The sequence below is a fragment of the Rhinolophus sinicus genome, chromosome 17, assembly GCF_057876585.1.
Source record: "Rhinolophus sinicus isolate RSI-liver-muscle chromosome 17, RSI-T2T, whole genome shotgun sequence".
Taxonomy (NCBI): Eukaryota; Metazoa; Chordata; class Mammalia; order Chiroptera; family Rhinolophidae; genus Rhinolophus; species Rhinolophus sinicus.
The window spans coordinates 166,573,529-166,591,527 of NC_142517.1; the positions used below are offsets into that span (position 1 = coordinate 166,573,529).

At 33.5% G+C, this 17,999-nt stretch overlaps 1 protein-coding gene across 2 annotated transcripts in view; it reads right to left on the reverse strand.

Moving 5' to 3' along the window:
* Window positions 1-17,999, reverse strand: part of SESTD1 (SEC14 and spectrin domain containing 1) — a 91,640-nt gene that overhangs the window by 22,500 nt on the left and 51,141 nt on the right. For both annotated transcript variants that reach the window (XM_074338707.2, XM_074338702.2), the window contains 4 exons: window positions 12,684-12,797; window positions 11,461-11,558; window positions 9,119-9,174; window positions 6,365-6,576 (listed from right to left, as the gene is read on the reverse strand). In XM_074338707.2, coding sequence (XP_074194808.2) covers window positions 6,365-6,576; window positions 9,119-9,174; window positions 11,461-11,558; window positions 12,684-12,797 — 480 coding nt within the window. The remainder of the gene's footprint in view (window positions 1-6,364; window positions 6,577-9,118; window positions 9,175-11,460; window positions 11,559-12,683; window positions 12,798-17,999) is intronic.

Consider the following 17,999-nt stretch of genomic DNA (forward strand, 5'->3'; position numbering starts at 1 on the left):
AGGATGTCTGTAGCATACAAACCCAGTGGATACAAAGGCTTACCTTACAACTTCATAACAGAGTACTGCAGACCCACAGTGCATTTCTGTTGCTACCAGGTTAAAATACATTCATTTTAAAATCTAATAGCTCATGTCATTTTTTTATAATTATATAAAAGCCTCACATCGCAGGAAAAAAAAATCATGTAGATTTCCATTGATCTTTCACATGCACAGGGTTTTCATATGCTACTACAGATTTAAGTGTTACAGCCAATTCTCATAAAGTACAAGTAATTTTCATTCTGTTTTTCGCTTACCATTAAACTATAATACTGCAATGATTTTCTGTGTAGCTAGTTATTATGATTTTCAATGGTTGCAAACCTTTTTAAAGAAGTCCAACCTCCTTGCCTGCCTGCTTTCCTGCCTCCCTTCTGTCTATCCAACCAACCAACCCACCCATCCACCCATCCTTATTAAGCGCCAAGTAAGTAATGTACTACCTCAAATAACTGTTATACCTGCTTTCAAGATTCGAATTCTCTATTGTTGAGCATGCAGAATGTTTCCAATTTCCACCAATTCTAAGTAATTCTGTGATGTGCATATAGAGACTTGGAAGGGACATCAGAAATTATATCGGTCAATTCTTTAATCCAATACTTCAGAAACTCGAGTTTCAGAGAGATTAAGTGACTTCCCTGGGGTCCATTACTGAACATAATCCATTACTGAAAAAGTACGACTAAAAGCCATGAGTCTTGTCTACTATTCAAAATACGGTAGATGGTGATGGAAGGAGAAATGACTCTGGGTGGTGAGCACACAATATGATATACAGATGATGTATTTTAGAATTGTACACTTGAAAACTATGTAATTTTACTAACCATTGTCACTCCAATAAATTTAATTAAAAAAATTCACAAGCGTTAAAACATAAAGTAGAACCATATATTTAAAAAGATTAAAATGTAAAAATAAAAATAAATTTTAAATAAAACAAAGGCCTCGGCACAGAAAAAGTTACATAGTCAAGGGCACATAGTTTTAATGTATGCTGAAAGTAGCTTCTCTTCGTAAGCAACTTCAACAATGTAGACAGAGTAAATGTACGACTATTTTTAATAAAAATGATGCGAACTGCGGTCGATGTCCAGTAAACAAGTTTATTTAAGTGCATTGATAGCAGTTTGCCAAACCAGGTTATAAAATTTAATTTCAAGCAGGACATCTTGCTCATTCAACCTGAATATTAACTTACTGCAAAAAGAGTTCCATGACCAATCCGTATCAGAGGGACCTCTCAAATGATTACATTTATACGCAAAGTATAGCCCTGGATATATGTTCTTAAAATCTACCTTGACAAATATTTGCAGAGGCCAATGCATATATGTAACTATCCACCATTCTTTCCTGACCAGGCTGATTATTCTAAAGGCTGCATGAGAGAGTATCTGGAAGTATGTGAGATCAAATCAGGAAGAAAGGCATGTCAAGCAAATGCTAAGCATCTGACCTGGAGAAAGAATATGGGGAACGGGAACAGACCCTCCAGCTGTATACTTATGCAACTCAGAGTGCATCCTATTCCTTTCTACATCTATGCTTCCTTTCTACAAAGGAAGAAAACCACGTGGATGATTTCAGAAATAACACTTGCAATGCTGGCGGTAATGACTGCCAAGACAGATAATGAGAATAACGATAGCTTATTTCAGTGATGTGGTATCGTCTCCTACCCAGAAGCATGTGAAATCTAATTTTTAAATGCAGAAGCAGCAGCATGGAGACTGCATACCACGTGAAGTCTTATGCTCCTAGCTTGAACTATGGGGACTAAATGACTGATAACTATAATGGTTATTACTTATCATACAGTTTTATCTGTTAGACTTATTAATTTCTCTTTCCTTATGTTTTCAGTGATGTTAGTAAAAAAAGAAATTGGGAAAAATTCAATTTTCACTAATTTAACTTAGAGATAGTCAACTTTATGATTATCTTTATATAAACAATTTTATTTTCATTTTCCCCAAATTTGCAAGACTGAAAGCAGTATAGTTTATGCTCTGTGTGTGCTGACATGATCAATGTATGTTACTATATAGCTAAATTTAAGTAATCATTTCATCAAGGGAAATCGATCTTTCCCTAAAACGTGACCTTTGAAAAACAGAGTGCAGGCACCATTACAAGGTGAATATTAATGTTCTAACCAATTCCCATGTAATGCTCATAAAGAAAACAGAACTGTAATGCAGTTTGTTTTTAACAATAATCTCATCACCATCATCATCATTATAAATATTATCATCATCTTCCTTCTCTAGTTTCTTTCTACTTTATCCAGTTGAGCTGGACCATCATTTCAAAAACACATTTGCCCATACATTAACTCCTTTGCCCCTCTGTCTTTTTATCCTACCCGCTGATTCTACGTAGCAAAGCACGAATGCTGGATGAATCCCATCACCAAATGTGTTCTCTGTGCTGCACCTCAGCAGCCAGCCCCAAATTGGAAGGGTCATAACAGGCCAGAAAGGTTCCACCATAAAGTCAAGATCAACAAACACTACCTAAAAATACTGCTCCATTTCTGTGGTAATTTTATTCTTCTAATCCCCACAAAGAAATTCCTGAATCCTCTCCACTCCATTTAAACCTCTACTCCTCCTGAATGCCAACCCTCTGCCCCTCCACCACCACCTACACCACCAAGAGGATAACCTTTGTCTCCTATTTTATGAAAAAAAGAGAACACATCAGACAGGAACTCTTTCATCTTCCTGATGCCTGATTTATACATGGAGACACCTCTGGATTCATTCTACCCATCCTTCCTCCTGCTATAATGGGGGAGTTCTCCCTTATTCATTCTAAAGTTAGCCTCTTCAATTGTTCTTTTAGAGTCCATTCACATCCACCTTGTCAGGAACTCGACAGTGTTAATTGTTCTTTCTCTTTTGTATATTCAACCTCTCCCTCCAAATATACACATCCCAGTAGCCTTTAAACCGCTTACAGTTTTTATATTTAAAAAAAAAACAAAAACCTACACTTGACCCCTGTTGTGGGCTGAGTTGGGCCCCACCATCATCACCACCTCCACCAAATCCCTACATCGAAGATCTGACCCTCAGTACTTCAGGATGTAACCATATTTACTTAAATAGACAATCTTTAAAGAGGCAATTAAATTAAAATGAGATTAGGGTGGGCCCCAATTTAATACGATAAGTGTCCTTAGGAGGAAATGCAATTTGGACACAGGTACAGAGGGAAGACGATGTGAAGACACAGTGAGAAGATGAGCATCAATAAGCTAAGGAGTGAGGCCTGGAATTGATCCTTCCCTCACTGCCCTCAGAAGGAACCAACCCTGTCAACACCTGGGTCTTGGACTTCTTAACCTCCAGAACAGTGAGAAAATACTTCTGTTGTTTAAGGCCCTAGTCTGTAGCACTTGGTTACAGCAGCCCTGGCACACTAATACAACCCCTCTTCTACCACTTCTAGGCACTGCTCTACTCATCTTCCCTTCAGTCGTCAGTACTCAGTGTCTCCTTCCCCACACCTCGATGTCATTCCTGAATTCACGCCAGTATGCTTCTGGTCCTGCTGCTCCATGTGCTGGGTTCACCGATGGCCCAGATCTATCGCATCCTAATAGACATGTTAAGTCTTACTCTTACTCAATCTTTCATCCGCATTTGATAATGTTCCCAACTCCTTCCCTGAAATGCTTTCTTCCCTTGGCTTCCACGACACAGAACTAAGTCTTCACACTTTTCTCCGTCATCTCTGGCCAATCCTTCATTACTGTTTTTCAGGAGTACACTCTTTTATCTTATCATTAAATGTTGGAGTTTCTCAAAGCTCAGTTAACTAGCCCATGTCTCCTGTACCCTCAGCTCCTTCCTTGGGTAACTTCCTTGGGTAATTCTCATCCAAATCAATGCCTATGATTACCATTCATACACAGATAATAAATTCATCACCAGCCCTGACTTCTCTAATTTCTGGACCTGTTCAGGATTACCCTTCTGTCTTCTCTTAGATGTCTCAAAGTGACTTCAAATTCAACATGTCTAAACCCAAACTTTTAAAATTGTCTAAACCCGAAAATTTTAAATGAAAAATTCCAAAAATAAACAATTCATAAGTTTTTGTGTGCTGCTCTGAGTAGTGTGATGAAATCTTGCACCATCCTATGGTGCCCACCCAGGCTGTGGATTGTTCCTCGGTCCAGCATATCCAGGCTGTATACGTTAGCCATCCATCAGTCAGTCACTCAGGAGCCTTGCTGATTATGAGACTGACTGCCCCGGTATTGCAGTGCTTGTATTCAAGTAACTCTTATTTTACTTAATAACGGCCCCAAAGTACAAGAGTGATGCTGGCTATTCGGATATGCCAAGAAATCATGAAGTGTGTCCTTTAAGTGAAAAGGTATATATATAGGAAAAAACAGTACATATAGGGTTCAATACTATTCATGATTTCAGGCATTCATGGGGGCCCTGGAACATACCCCTCGAGGACAAGAGGGGACGACTGTACTCTGAAGCTACTTGGCAAAAGCTTCCCTGGGTTTAATACAAACTATATTTAACTTAATAAATATATTACATAGAAAAAGTTACACATAATTAAGGTGTGCTCAGAAATCTTCGGCTTATATGGGTTATTGTGAGATAAAGCCTAAATCCTTTTGCCTGGAATTTAAGATCTTCCATGATGCAGCTCCTTCCTTCCTTTCAAGCCTTTTTCCCCATGACATCCAGATGCTGTGGTCAGAGGTCAGCAAACTATAGTCTGCAGGCTGTGTTCTACCACTTGTTTTTATAAATTAAATTTTATTGGAGCACAGCCACACACATTCATTTACACAGTGTCTATGCACTACAATGGCAGATTAAATAGCCATAACTGCAAGAAAAACTGTCTAGTCCACGAAGCCTAAACACTTACTATTTGGCTCTTTACAGAAAAAAGTGTGCCAACAACTGAAATAGACTTCTAGTCTAGAGTCTAGTTCAATGGAAATAAGAGCTACCATTAATCGAGTGCTGAGTTGTTTCAACAAACCTTTCAAAAGTGGTCTTGTTATCTCTGTTTTGGTTAATGAGAGATGGGAGGGAAACAAAGAGAGGAAAGGAATAAAGGAAAAAGTCAGAACGAGGCTCAGGTGGGTGAATAATGTGAGCGTGATCACAGAGAAATCAGTGGACCAACTGGGATTTGGATCATGCTCCCTGCCCATGCTGCTCCAGGACTCCCAAGCCAAAAATGTCCCGTGGTGCCTCACTGCTTCCTTGTTCTTCAACAGAGCTTGGGAGTTCATGCTGCTGTTGTTTATTCATGCTGTTCTTTCTCTCCCACAAAATGCCAATCCTCCTTTACAACCTAAAGGAGGTGGCTGGTGAAGTCATACACACTCTGGAGGATAAACAGAATCACCGCCTCCTGCACTACTAAATCTTCCTAAACTGCCCACAACCAGAGGAATAATTCCTCCTACAAATGCCCACAGCATTTCAGAAATGTCCTGGGATACTTAACACTCTCTACCCCGAAGTTGTTTTTTTTTTTCCCCCGAAGTTTAATGATAGCAAAAGCCAAGTCTACCTTTATATCCCATATAACTTTATATCCCATATAAATGCTAGCACAATGTCTTCTACATAATAAGCACTTAATACTCATCTAATGAATGAATGAATAAATGAACGAATGAATGTAATAAAGACATTTCTAATCTAGATTTTAAGTAAAATATTTTAAGATTTATTTCTTAATAATAGATGAAAATCCAGAATGTAATCTAAATAACAGAAATGTCTTCCTTAGTATTGATTTTTCATATTTTAGCCCTTTTCTTATGAAAATCAATTGTAAAAGAAACTAAAAATCAAGTATTAAATAATTTAAAGCTTTCTATCAGTTTCATAAAACACAATTTAAGAATTACTTATAGTTTATCGTTTTGCTAGCATAGAAAACTCTTTATAGCCTAAATTAACGAAAAACTAGCAAGCTATTAAAAATAAATGAAGTGTCAATAATAAAGCATTATTTATTGTGAGGATACAGAGACCACAGATGACGTTTCCAACAACTAGTTATTTTTTGAAGCTCATTCTGATACAGTAAGCGGACTGCTCAATGTCATCACTGTAGAAAAAATATAATCCTAATGCAAATACTATTTGTAAAAATATACATAATTAAAAATAGTTTGAGAGTCTGGTGTGATATGCTAAGCTTCTCTATATAGCATAAATAAGGCTCAGTATACAGTCAGTCACAGAACAGAAACTATAAAAATAAATTTAGTATTAAAATGTTGGATATTTTCGAGTCAGACACTTACCTGCATCACCTTCTGTTGAATCTCTTCTAACTGTGTACGCTTACTACGTTGCCTACAAACTTCCTGGTAACGGGTGTATTGCTCTCGCAGTGAATCTAATAATTTCATAACTTGTGGCTGTGCAAGCAGTTCATCATCCATAGGAGACCAGGAGACTCCTCCATCTGAGCCATTAAATCGACGCTGCTGTAATTCGGATAACAATTCATGCCCTTTATGAATGAAAAATACTTGTAATTAATACCCTTAAAGAAATATAATTTTTATTTCGCAATCTTCTCAATTCTAGTCCCTTACTCTTAGAACCTATATCTAACTATATGTCTACTTACCTATCTACCATGTCACAAATACTGAAATGCAATTTTTAAATTTATATAGAAAGAAATAAAAAATCGTATATATGCATATATATGCACAAAATTGTATATATGATATATATATATATATATCATATCATAAATATACATACTAAATATGTCATACTATGTACCATACATATCGTATATGTATATATTATACCTATCTATCTATCTATCGATTGATCTATCTACCTATCACATTCTTCTTATTGGTGGATTCATTACTCAGGATACTGCCAAGTGATCCTCTCCCTGTACAGCACAATTACACTATGGAATTTCTGTCTGATGGTTCTAATCAATGTGTTGTAGGATTTCAGTATTAATCCATACCCTTAATTACAGCACCTAAAAGAAAAGCTGATGATGTAACACATGTATGATCAAAGTAAGGGTAGAAAGGCTGTATTATTGGTACAAAAAAAAAACTAAATAATCTCTATAGGAATTTCTACCACATATTAACTGAATCATGAGGGGCCAAAAAAATCACATCCAATGTTAATTCAATTACAGCAAACTCATATAGAAAATTCACTCGTGCATAAGAAATTAAAACTGCAACATATACAACATCTAAAACTGTAAGTATATAATAATTTTAAAAATAAATAAATTATAAATTGTTTTTCCAGGATGATAATACTATTCAAATTATTATTTAGGGGCCAAAAATATGTAGACATTTAAATTCTCTTCTTCATCTTTTCATTTAGGAAAATGTCCTAAATTTAAGTGGCTTTTAGTACAATTTGGAAGTATTTCCAATTTCTAAAAAATATTTAAGATTGTTCAAAAGTGTTCCATTTTATATTCTTTTGATCCCTACTTTAAGAGTCAATAGCATATAAACAGAAGTTAGTGGCATATAAAGTTAATTTTAAACTACAAATTTAAAAACTTCTTATTTCAATGGCTTAAAGCAGCTTTCAAAATGTTAAATATAAATATGGAATTCAATTTAGAGTTTTAAGTCTAGAACAATATTTTTATTGACGTCTATTTACCTTCTAAACATTCAGAGATTACAATTATTCCTTTGTTGTCTAAAAAAATAAGATCTAGCTATATCATACTTTAAAAACTTACGACAAGTGAATCAATACCACAAAGACACTCAAAATTTATTTCTTTACTCTTCATTACATTTTGTAACTGGAAGAACAAGTATTTTAAAGACTTATTTAAAGTGTAGTGATATATATAAAACATACTTTTAATATATTTACATATATATAAAATTCACAAAAGCCATTAAGATCAGAATACATTTATTTTTCTCTACTCTGACACGTTACCCGTAATGTTGCCCTTGTGGATCTACTATCCGTTACAGAAGCAGCACCACATAATGACTTCAAAACCCACACCTCGAAATCAAGCTGCCTTAGTTCAAGTCCCAACTCTAGCATTACCAGTTGTATAACCCATATGGGTTACTTAACTTTTTCATGCCTCAGTTTTCTCATCTTAAAATTAGGATGTAACAGTACCCACACTTCACTGGGTTATGGTAAAGGATAAATGAGTTAACATATGTAAAGTGTTTAGAACAGTACCTGATACACAGTAGGATTAGAATTATGAGCTACTATTAGAAAAATACATTAGAAATAAAATTAAAGTATTTCCATTTAAAGGAATTCCAAAGTGAACACACACTGTGCGATGCCACTGCAAGGTGCTACGTGTTTTACATAGATGAGTGTAAAACAGTAGTGCTGGTATCTTTGGATTTGGATCTATCTCAGTGTTATGGTGATGACGCTTAATAGTTACTGATCTTGAGCAACTATATATATAAATGCATGCTTTGGCTTCCTCAAGTGCAAAATAGAGAAAATAATACTAATTATCTCAAGGGGTCGTTAGGAGAATGAAATACTAAAATACATAAAAATACAATGCTAGAATATAATGAGTATTCAATAATGTTCATAGAAACCTAATGAAATAGAAATTTTTATCTCCATTTCACAGATAAATAAACCCAAATATTTCAAAGGAAAAGTAATTTAACTATCATTAATATTTTTTAATATTGTAGAGTATATTAACACACTTAAGTTAAACTGAAAAGCAGTTTGAAAAATTTCCCCTAGAGTTTCTATCACATAATACAGTAAGTCCTCACATAATGTTATCCATAGGTTCCGCGATTTTAAGCAAAACAACATACAATTAAACCAATTTTACCATAGGCTAATTGATATAAATAACAGTTAAGTTTCTATGGGATCTCATCAACTATATCAAAATGATATTGAACAAAACAACGTTATTCCAAGACCTGCTGTACAGGCTCAACTAATGTTTATTTTTATGAACCAGTCAACATATGACTGGTTTATTGGATTATGATTATTTCTGGTAAACATGCTTTTCATCTTACCTGTCTGAAGAACTGTTTCAGGATCAACTGATGGAAGAAAGTTTAAATCCACGGACCTGGCAAGTACCAAATGAGCAATTATTAAAAGCTGTATTTCTATTCATATAGCTTAAGAAAATCCTTTATACGTACATATCAAAACAGGGGCACACAAGTATGAAAATATGAAGCAGACTATTCTACCATGCTAATTTCTCTTAAACATTAGGAAGCCCATGAGAGATAAGTATTAGTACCCAAAGAAATATCTATGTAATAAATCACAAAATATACTACTTGAAAATATAGTTTATTATTATTAATTATGGCATTTCAAATATGTCAAAGGAATCCATTCTAGTATTTTTCACTGGATATTTATTTCAAAATGAAACTTGTAATACATTAATAGCCCAGAAATGTCAACATTAAAAATGCATGCAGCCATCCTCCAATCAAAAGTTTATTCCTCTACAGCAATCTTTGCGAGCTGCAAATATTCTCTGGTGTGTATGTGTGTGTCCCTAGCAGTTGTATGTTCTTCCCTGTACTAATTATGTTTCATATGAGTTGGACTATGGCTTTATTTTCTTAAACACATTTGGGAAGTACAAGATGAAGGAAACACAGGGTACGTAACAAGGCAAAGCCTAGGACCTTGCTGCTGTAACTGAGCAGTCTTGCTCTAAATCTTTCACTTTTGTCAACTGATCTAGGCCTTTTCCTAGATGTTTCCTGAGGGCTGACATAAAGAGGGTGATGAAAATTTGCAAGAAGCGGGACTTTGGTATGTGGAGTTTTAGGGACTAAGCAGTTACATTTGAGTTCCTTGGGGAGGGACTGGCAAATACATGATTTTATTTAGTACTTCATATAGTCATGCAAACCAGCATTTCCCAAAATGTTTCCCAAAACACTGAACGAGGTATTATTAGGTGGAGAAAAAGGGGTGTAAATATTAGGTTGGTGCAAAAGTAATTGAGGCTTTTGCAATTATTTTTCACCTTTTGAACCACAATTATTTTTGCACCAACCTAATACAAGAAATTCTAAGGAAGCAATTAAATAGGTTTCTTCACTGCAATGCTTTCTTAGAACCTATAATATGTAAATACCTATAGTCATTCTCAGAAAGGAAACATAGTAAACAACATTTAAATCTATGACCATAAGATTTAGTGTGTCTTCCCTGAGGAACAGGACTTTAAGAAACATCTTACTTACACTGCCGGACTACTCAGAAAGTCAGAGGTTCAGTTAATCTTTGTCAAGTAACTTGTGTGGCATTTTAAATTCCTCAGCCATAGTGTGTGTGTGTGTGTGTGTGTGTGTGTGTGTGTGTGTGTGTGATCTACACAACACACACACTCACATATACGTAAAATTTTTACATTTTACCTTTTTATAATGCATCTATAGGATAGTAATGTTTCTACATGTTTGTTGTTATTTTAACTAGATTTACATTCAAACCATTTGTGTTCACATTTTTCACTTTGTTTTAATCAAGATCCGGTGTCTTACACTCCTCTTGCCTTATTATCTCAGTTGACTAGTATGTGACTACATTTGGGTTCATAGACTAGCAAGATGACTAGTATCAAGGCAGCACTGTATAATTAAGGTCAGATTCAAAAGAGATAGACAAGGATGAGTGTTGATTCTTTTCAATTTCCTACTGCAAAATTATTGTTCTAGCGACCTCACTTTGCTATTGAGAGACGAGAAAGACTCTAGTGCTTTTAAGCTGTGGAGAGGGACTTGGCCTACCAACAGGAATGTGAAAATTGTTAAGGTTGTAAAGTTCCATGGAAATCTGTTAAAATAATTCACCTAGGAAGTTACATTTAGATAGTACAACTGAACGATTATTTCATCCAGTGTCATAAAACACTAAATTCCCCAAACTGCACTCATGAATATCACGTATTTTACCAGGACATAAGAGTTCTACAAGCTAGGCATTTAAGTGCTAATATATTTAAATAAGGTTAGAAAATTGTATTTCATGCTGCAACCTTGTTCCTATTCTTTACGAACAAAGTAGTATACTCTAAAAGGTAGAAAATTGTTCCATTTTGAAAACATGTCCTTGTAAATGAGGATTTTACAGTGTCAGAAAAAGGTAAACATATCTATCACTATTCATCAACACTTTTGTAAAGAAACTAATTCAAATCAATAAATTGTACATGTAAAACTAATTGTCACAAATAAATTTAATTCAACTTTTGTATGTCAATTTGTATTGACTGGTAACATGTTTACCTTCATTCTTTTAACTTGCATTAAAAACAGAGGTTATCTTTATCAGGTTAATCATAGCTTTGCAAGGGTATAATTTCAGGACACTGGCCACCTACCTTTCTTTCTCTTGTTGATTTCCTTTATCACTTCCATTGTTAATCAAAGCAAGTTCATCTAATAATGATGTAGATTCCTTTGTAAACTTCTCAAAAACCTACAATATACAATAAGATTTTATTAACATATGAAGAATAATCTTAAAAGTTAATATGTACAAAAGAATTTTCAGCTAAGAGCAACAGAATTAGCTATGCAGAATTCCCTTTCTCTCTTCTGGGTGTCAGTACAATTCAACCATCAGGAGAGAAAACAAAACTGCTTCCTAAAACAATGAATAGTTTCAATGGATAGGAAATTTTTTCAATTTTTATACATTAAGAAATTATTTTTATTCCTCAATCAACAAGTTTATTTTATTCCTCAGTCAACAAGTTTATTTTTATTCCTATGTTTCCTTGAGAAACATCTGCACCAATAACAGTTTTAACTACACGAACATTATTTAGACCAGTTTTAACTCTCTAATTCCAGCTATAGAACATTTCTTCATGTTAGTCTATTACCAGTCCATACTGGTTGTATGTAATAAAGAATTTTATACACCAGCATGTAGCATAAAAGTAAATTAGTCAAAATATTAACATCAGTTCTTAAGATATTTCTAAAAAGGGAACTGGCCAAGTCCATTTAAAATAAAGTGGACACTCATTTTTCTGACATTATTGTTCAAATATGGTGGGAATAAAATTGGTCTTCCATCCTGAAACATCCAAAAGTACAGTATTCTTCAATAAAATTCATATACTATAAATTCAGTTAATCTGAAATTTGTTCAGTCCTCAGCAGTTTGATTAAACAATGCTGCATTACACAGAGTAGCAGATTTCAGAAGTCTGGCCTGAAAAAGAAGATACATTTTCAGAAATGAAACCCATAACCTGCCAAAGTGCTCTTTGATTCAAACTGATGTTTAAATATTCTCTCTGAAAATGGTATGTCAACTAGATTACCTCAGGAAATTATGCTACTCTGTTATTCTACTTAAAAGAGTTACAACTTTGACTAAACTGCTACTAAGACAACAGTAATAGGGAGCAATTGTGAATCTGACTCCAGAGCATTTGCCTTCAAGCATTGTGCTGTCATATGGTATACATTATATCGCTTAATTTTTGTGAAAAGGAAAACAATCTACATTTTAGTTGACTAAAATTATAAAGTTATCAAAATATATCTTATTTATATGTAATAACATTTTATCTCATTATAATATACCAACCAGCCTCTTATTTAACCAGTCCATGTGATCATAGGTGAGACTTCCACCAAAATCTTCTGTTAACTGGCATGGTTCTATATAACGAGTCAACTTATTGGCAGACACTAAAATAACCTATAAAGGTAGTAAAAAGAGAAGAAACATTTAGTAAGCCACTTTTTATGTCCATGAAAGTAATGAGGAGGTACAATTAGGGTAAATTATGTAGTATTCTTTTCAACATGATGATATATTATCATTACTACAACATTTAAATACAACATTTAAAATCAATTTAATAAATTATAGATATCTGCTAAGAAATAAGCTATCATAAGCCATTTATAATAACACAACTTGAAAAACAAGAGACACTAGCAGCTCAGTTGAAATATTTTCAAATTTTTATCAATATTAATAATTTCTTAGTATAAAAATAAATTCCTTTAATACAATGATGTATTCAATGAAGAATTTTTATATGGCCTTAAAATTAGCTCAGTACATTAAAATGGTAAGCACAAATGAATAATAAATCGTCAATCAAAAATTATATACTTTATTGTGTTCTTTGTATTACACTCTGTAATAAGGATATAATAAATTTATCATTTTATTATAGTTTGTTAAAAGCTACTAATAAAAATCAAACTTAATGAATATAACAACAATACACTTTAAAGTTTCTCTAATGTTCCTCTGATTGTATATTACAAAACATGTCCTGTAATAGTAGATAAAACTCAGGATAACACATACTAAAATTTAATTTGAAAATCAGAGCTATAAAGTGGGGAGAAGAGAATTCATAAACTTGAAATTTATATATTAACATGACAGGTTTTTTGTTTTGTTTTGTTTTTTTAACATGAAGTTTTTTAATTCTAAACTTTAAGAGATTCCAAATACTAATTATAGAATCACCTGAGAGAGCAATACAGAGCTAAGTAAAGTTTCAATGAAGATATACATGAATATAAAAAAAAATATGTGGGAGAAAAGTATTCAAATGGTAATGTTAATGCAAAAAATAATACGTGAATTTGAATTTACAAGAAAAACTTGGTAAGAAAAATGTCTCCAGCTACTAACAGCACCATTCCCATTCTAAACAAAGGCCAAATAATCTACAAAATTATAACTTTTCTGGAATTCCTCAGAGGGCTGAGGTCAAGAAAAACCAACTAGTCTGAAAATAAAAAAAGGACAGGCACCATAGAGAGAATGGTGAAAGGCGTGACTATCATGTGGCATGAGTAAATTGGGGGGATGATGGAATGTTTCTGTATCTTGACTGTGGTGAAGAATAACTAATTACAAAAGAAAAAGAAAACAAAATCATAAGGGGGACTTGTGGAAGAACCACCAGAGAAAGAAAGAAAGAAAAATTCAGAAACACACCCAAAATGCAAAACAGGAACATCTATACTATAGATAAAGTTATAATGTAAACACTAAATGAAGGCAAATTACCAAGACTGCTTTGGGAAGGGGGGGGGGGGCTTATTTTAGGAAGATACCAAAAACATGGTACCAAAGTTCATATAATTACCAGAGAAAAATGATCCTATCATAATTAAGAGTTTATAACAAATTGCTATTGGTAACAATACATTAAGTGGAAATTAAGAGCCTTAGATGTTTATATTAGAAAACAAAGGCTGGTGAATAAATAATGAGCTAAGTGACCTACCCGTAAGAAGCTGGGGGGCGGTGGTGGGGTGACAACAGAATAAATTGAAAGAAAATAGAAGAGGTGAGAAATTAATAAAGCCAAAAGCGTTCCTTGAAAAGACTAAAATGAAGTCAACAAATTTCTGATAACATAAAGCAAAAAGAAAAGATAAAATAATAGAAAGTATGAAAAGAACAGAACTAACCTGCCAGCAGTGTTTTAAAAGACAGACACACAAGACAATTTTGTTCTAGTAACTATGCAAATTTAAAATGGATAAATTGCTATAAGTATCCAAACTGACATGAGAAAAAACAGACACTTATAACCAATAAAGTGACGTGAATCATGAGATTCTTTCCATTTTCAGTAATCAGACTGTGACTGGTAGTTTCAGTATTGCTATTCACTGGATGAAGAAAGCAAATAATTAATATGGGATATTCTAATTCTCCTATCTCTGATGTCCTTGAGAAAATGGCATTCTTGGGAAGGAAGATGTGAGAGGGAAAAAGTACCCTTATGGTTTTCGATTTGAATTGGAAGTATCAGTTTACACTCATGATGTATTTCATCTTAAATAAAAACACACACATTCACACATAAATTTTCTAGTTCTGTCCACTGAAAAGTTTAGAATAACCAATTCTTAGCAATACACACTTCTAGTATCCAGACTGTTATTTCCAAATATCATTTTCCACTATAAGGAATCAAGGCTCCTTAGAGAAGTGGCCAATTCCAGGTCTGGGGCTGGAAATACATAGGACGAGATTGGATTATCTTCTTATCCAGATATGAAGAAAGCTATCAAAGACTACTAGACTTGTTCCAAAGGGTCCTGAAAAGACTCCCACTGGCCAAAGATATAAGAATTTGTTTATCAATAAGAACAATAAATTTTGAAGCATTAAATATATTTAATTCTATGAGCTCATACTTATTAAAAAAAACGATCACCATTGGACCATTTAATGACTAATACAGAATCCCACAACCAATAATAAGAGCATTACATAGTCTTTTCAAGCAATCATGAAACAAACTTGACTGTGTATCAGGCCATAAATAAAGCCTTGGTATATTTCAAAGAAACTAACTGATAACATTCTATCACCACAATGAAATTAAGCAATTCAACCAGAAATCAACAATCAATCAAATGAGAAATCACTAACAATATTTTAAAAACCTATCTACTTGGATGAGCATCTCAACCATCAAAATGTGTGGACCTTATTTGGATCCTGATACAAATAAATCAAACAATCTGTGCATGCACATTAATTTATATATAAGTTTATGAATGAATTTTAAAATATTTATATATACCATGTTTCCCCAAAAAGACCATCGGCTCTGATGCATCTTTTGGAGCAAAACTTAATATAAGACCAGGTCTTATTACATTATATCCGGTCTTATATAAGAATTATATTATATTATATATATTATATTATACACGGTCTTATATTACATAAGATCGGGTCTTATATTAATTTTTGCTCCAAAAGATGCATTAGAACTCATGGTCTGGCTAGGTCTTATTTTCAGGGAAACACTGTAATATTTTATATATAACCAAATCCTTTTATAGCATTTACCAAATAATTACAAATGTGAACCAAATGGCTCTTAGATATTAAATAATTGTTTCTTTTAAGGCATAACATTGGTATTGGGTTGTATTTTTTATAAAGAGTATTTATATTTTAGAGACATAATAAAATGGTTATTTACAGATAAACTGAAATGTCTTCAACTTCTTTTCACTAGTATCATATCCCCAATCTTCCTTTAGGAAAGTGGGTGAGGGTAAGGATGACACAGGATAAACCATGGCTGACAGTTATTAAAACTGGGTGTAGTGATACACATGGAGTTAATTATCATATTCTGTTTACTTTTTATGTGTCCACAATTCTTTATAATGAAAATATTTTAAAAAGTAAAATAAACATATATAAATCTCTCTTTTAAAAAAATCTCCCAAGAAAATACCAGGCACAGCCAGTTTACAAGTGAGTTTTAAAAATCAAAGAAGAAATTTTCAGTACCTGAGAAGTCTTTTATTAACTAATCATGTTCTGAGAGCTCGTGTGTAATGGTGCAAGGAACACTAGACCTCAAACTGGTCCCAGTTCTGGATCTGCGCTTTACTAGCCCTGAGAGCTCTAGCAAGCCCTGGGAGCCTTGGTGGCCTCCTAATGTAAAAGCGTTACATTTGTCCTGAGGATCTATAAGCCATGTGCTGAACTTGACAGTCTAAGATGTTTCATTTAAAAAAAAAAAAAAATCAAAGAAGACCAGATTATTTTTTAATCTTAAACAAATGCTTCCAGTGAACATAAATTCAGGGAACACTTCTAACTCATTTTATGAGACTAACATTGATAACCAAGGACAATTTGAGAAAAGAAGAGACCATAACAACTTGCAAATATCAAGTATTAGCCAATATCAAGTGACAGCAAGGTGGTAGAGCAATGGAAATTCTTATACACTGAAAGTGGATATGTATTAATAAATTGACTCTTTGGAAAACAATTTGGTATTATTTCAAAAATTGCTCTGGATACTCTGCAGAGAAAATCTTATACACGTGTATCAAGAGACATACACACGAATGTTTACAGAGCATTATTCATAATGGCAAAAATGGAAACAACCCAAATGTCCATCAACAGAATAAGCATATTGTTTTTATTCACACAATTATACAACATTGAACAGTGAGAATGAATCAACTATATCTACTGCAAGAATAAGCATGAATCTTGGACATAATGATGAGTGAGAAAAAGCAAGTCAGTGAAGACTAAAATCATGATTACCATTTTTATAAAACTCAAAAATAAATGAACCTAATATATTATTTTAGAATAAATAAAATCCTTAAATGATAAGTCTATAGATATAACAGAATGCTAAAAGGTAAACACTCCTTATTTTCTTCTAAAGATTTTTTCTTTCACATTTAAGTTTTTAATGCACCACACACAGAGAGAGAATGAAAACATGGACAGAGGATGGACAAACACAAATAATTTAGGTGTCAGAGGTTGAAGAGGTAGGTGAATAGGATCAGAGAGGGGCACTCAGATTCACTGCAAAGTATAGAAACTTGGGTACTCAGGTTCGGTAGTGTGTACTCAAATGTTTATTATTAAACTTCATGTAGCATACATACATATTTTTAAAGAATATGTACCAAATACTATATTTAAAAAACTAAAATCAGAAAAGAATCACAAGAAGGGAACGACTAACAGAAGAGGCAAAATGAGATCTCAACCTTAAACTGAAGAAAGGTACCGCTTTTGAGGCAGCAAGCAAGAAAGTTAGAGGGAGAACAAAGGAAAATCTGGAGGTGGTACTAACAGGAAAGCTAAGGGTTCATGTGCCTCTTTTTCCATGTAAAAAATAAAAGAAATAAGATATACTACATCAAATTACATTTTTGGTTGGTTTCATACCAGTAAACTATATTATGTCTATTTTAAATGGCAATTTAATGTTATCTCTAGTATGAGAGGAGTTTAGCCTCTCTCTAGTTCATTGTTTTCCTGTTCAGGTAATAATGGGAGCTAATTTACCGTGTTTCCCCAAAAATAAGACCTAGCCGAACCATCAGCTCTAATGCATCTTTTGGAGCAAAAATT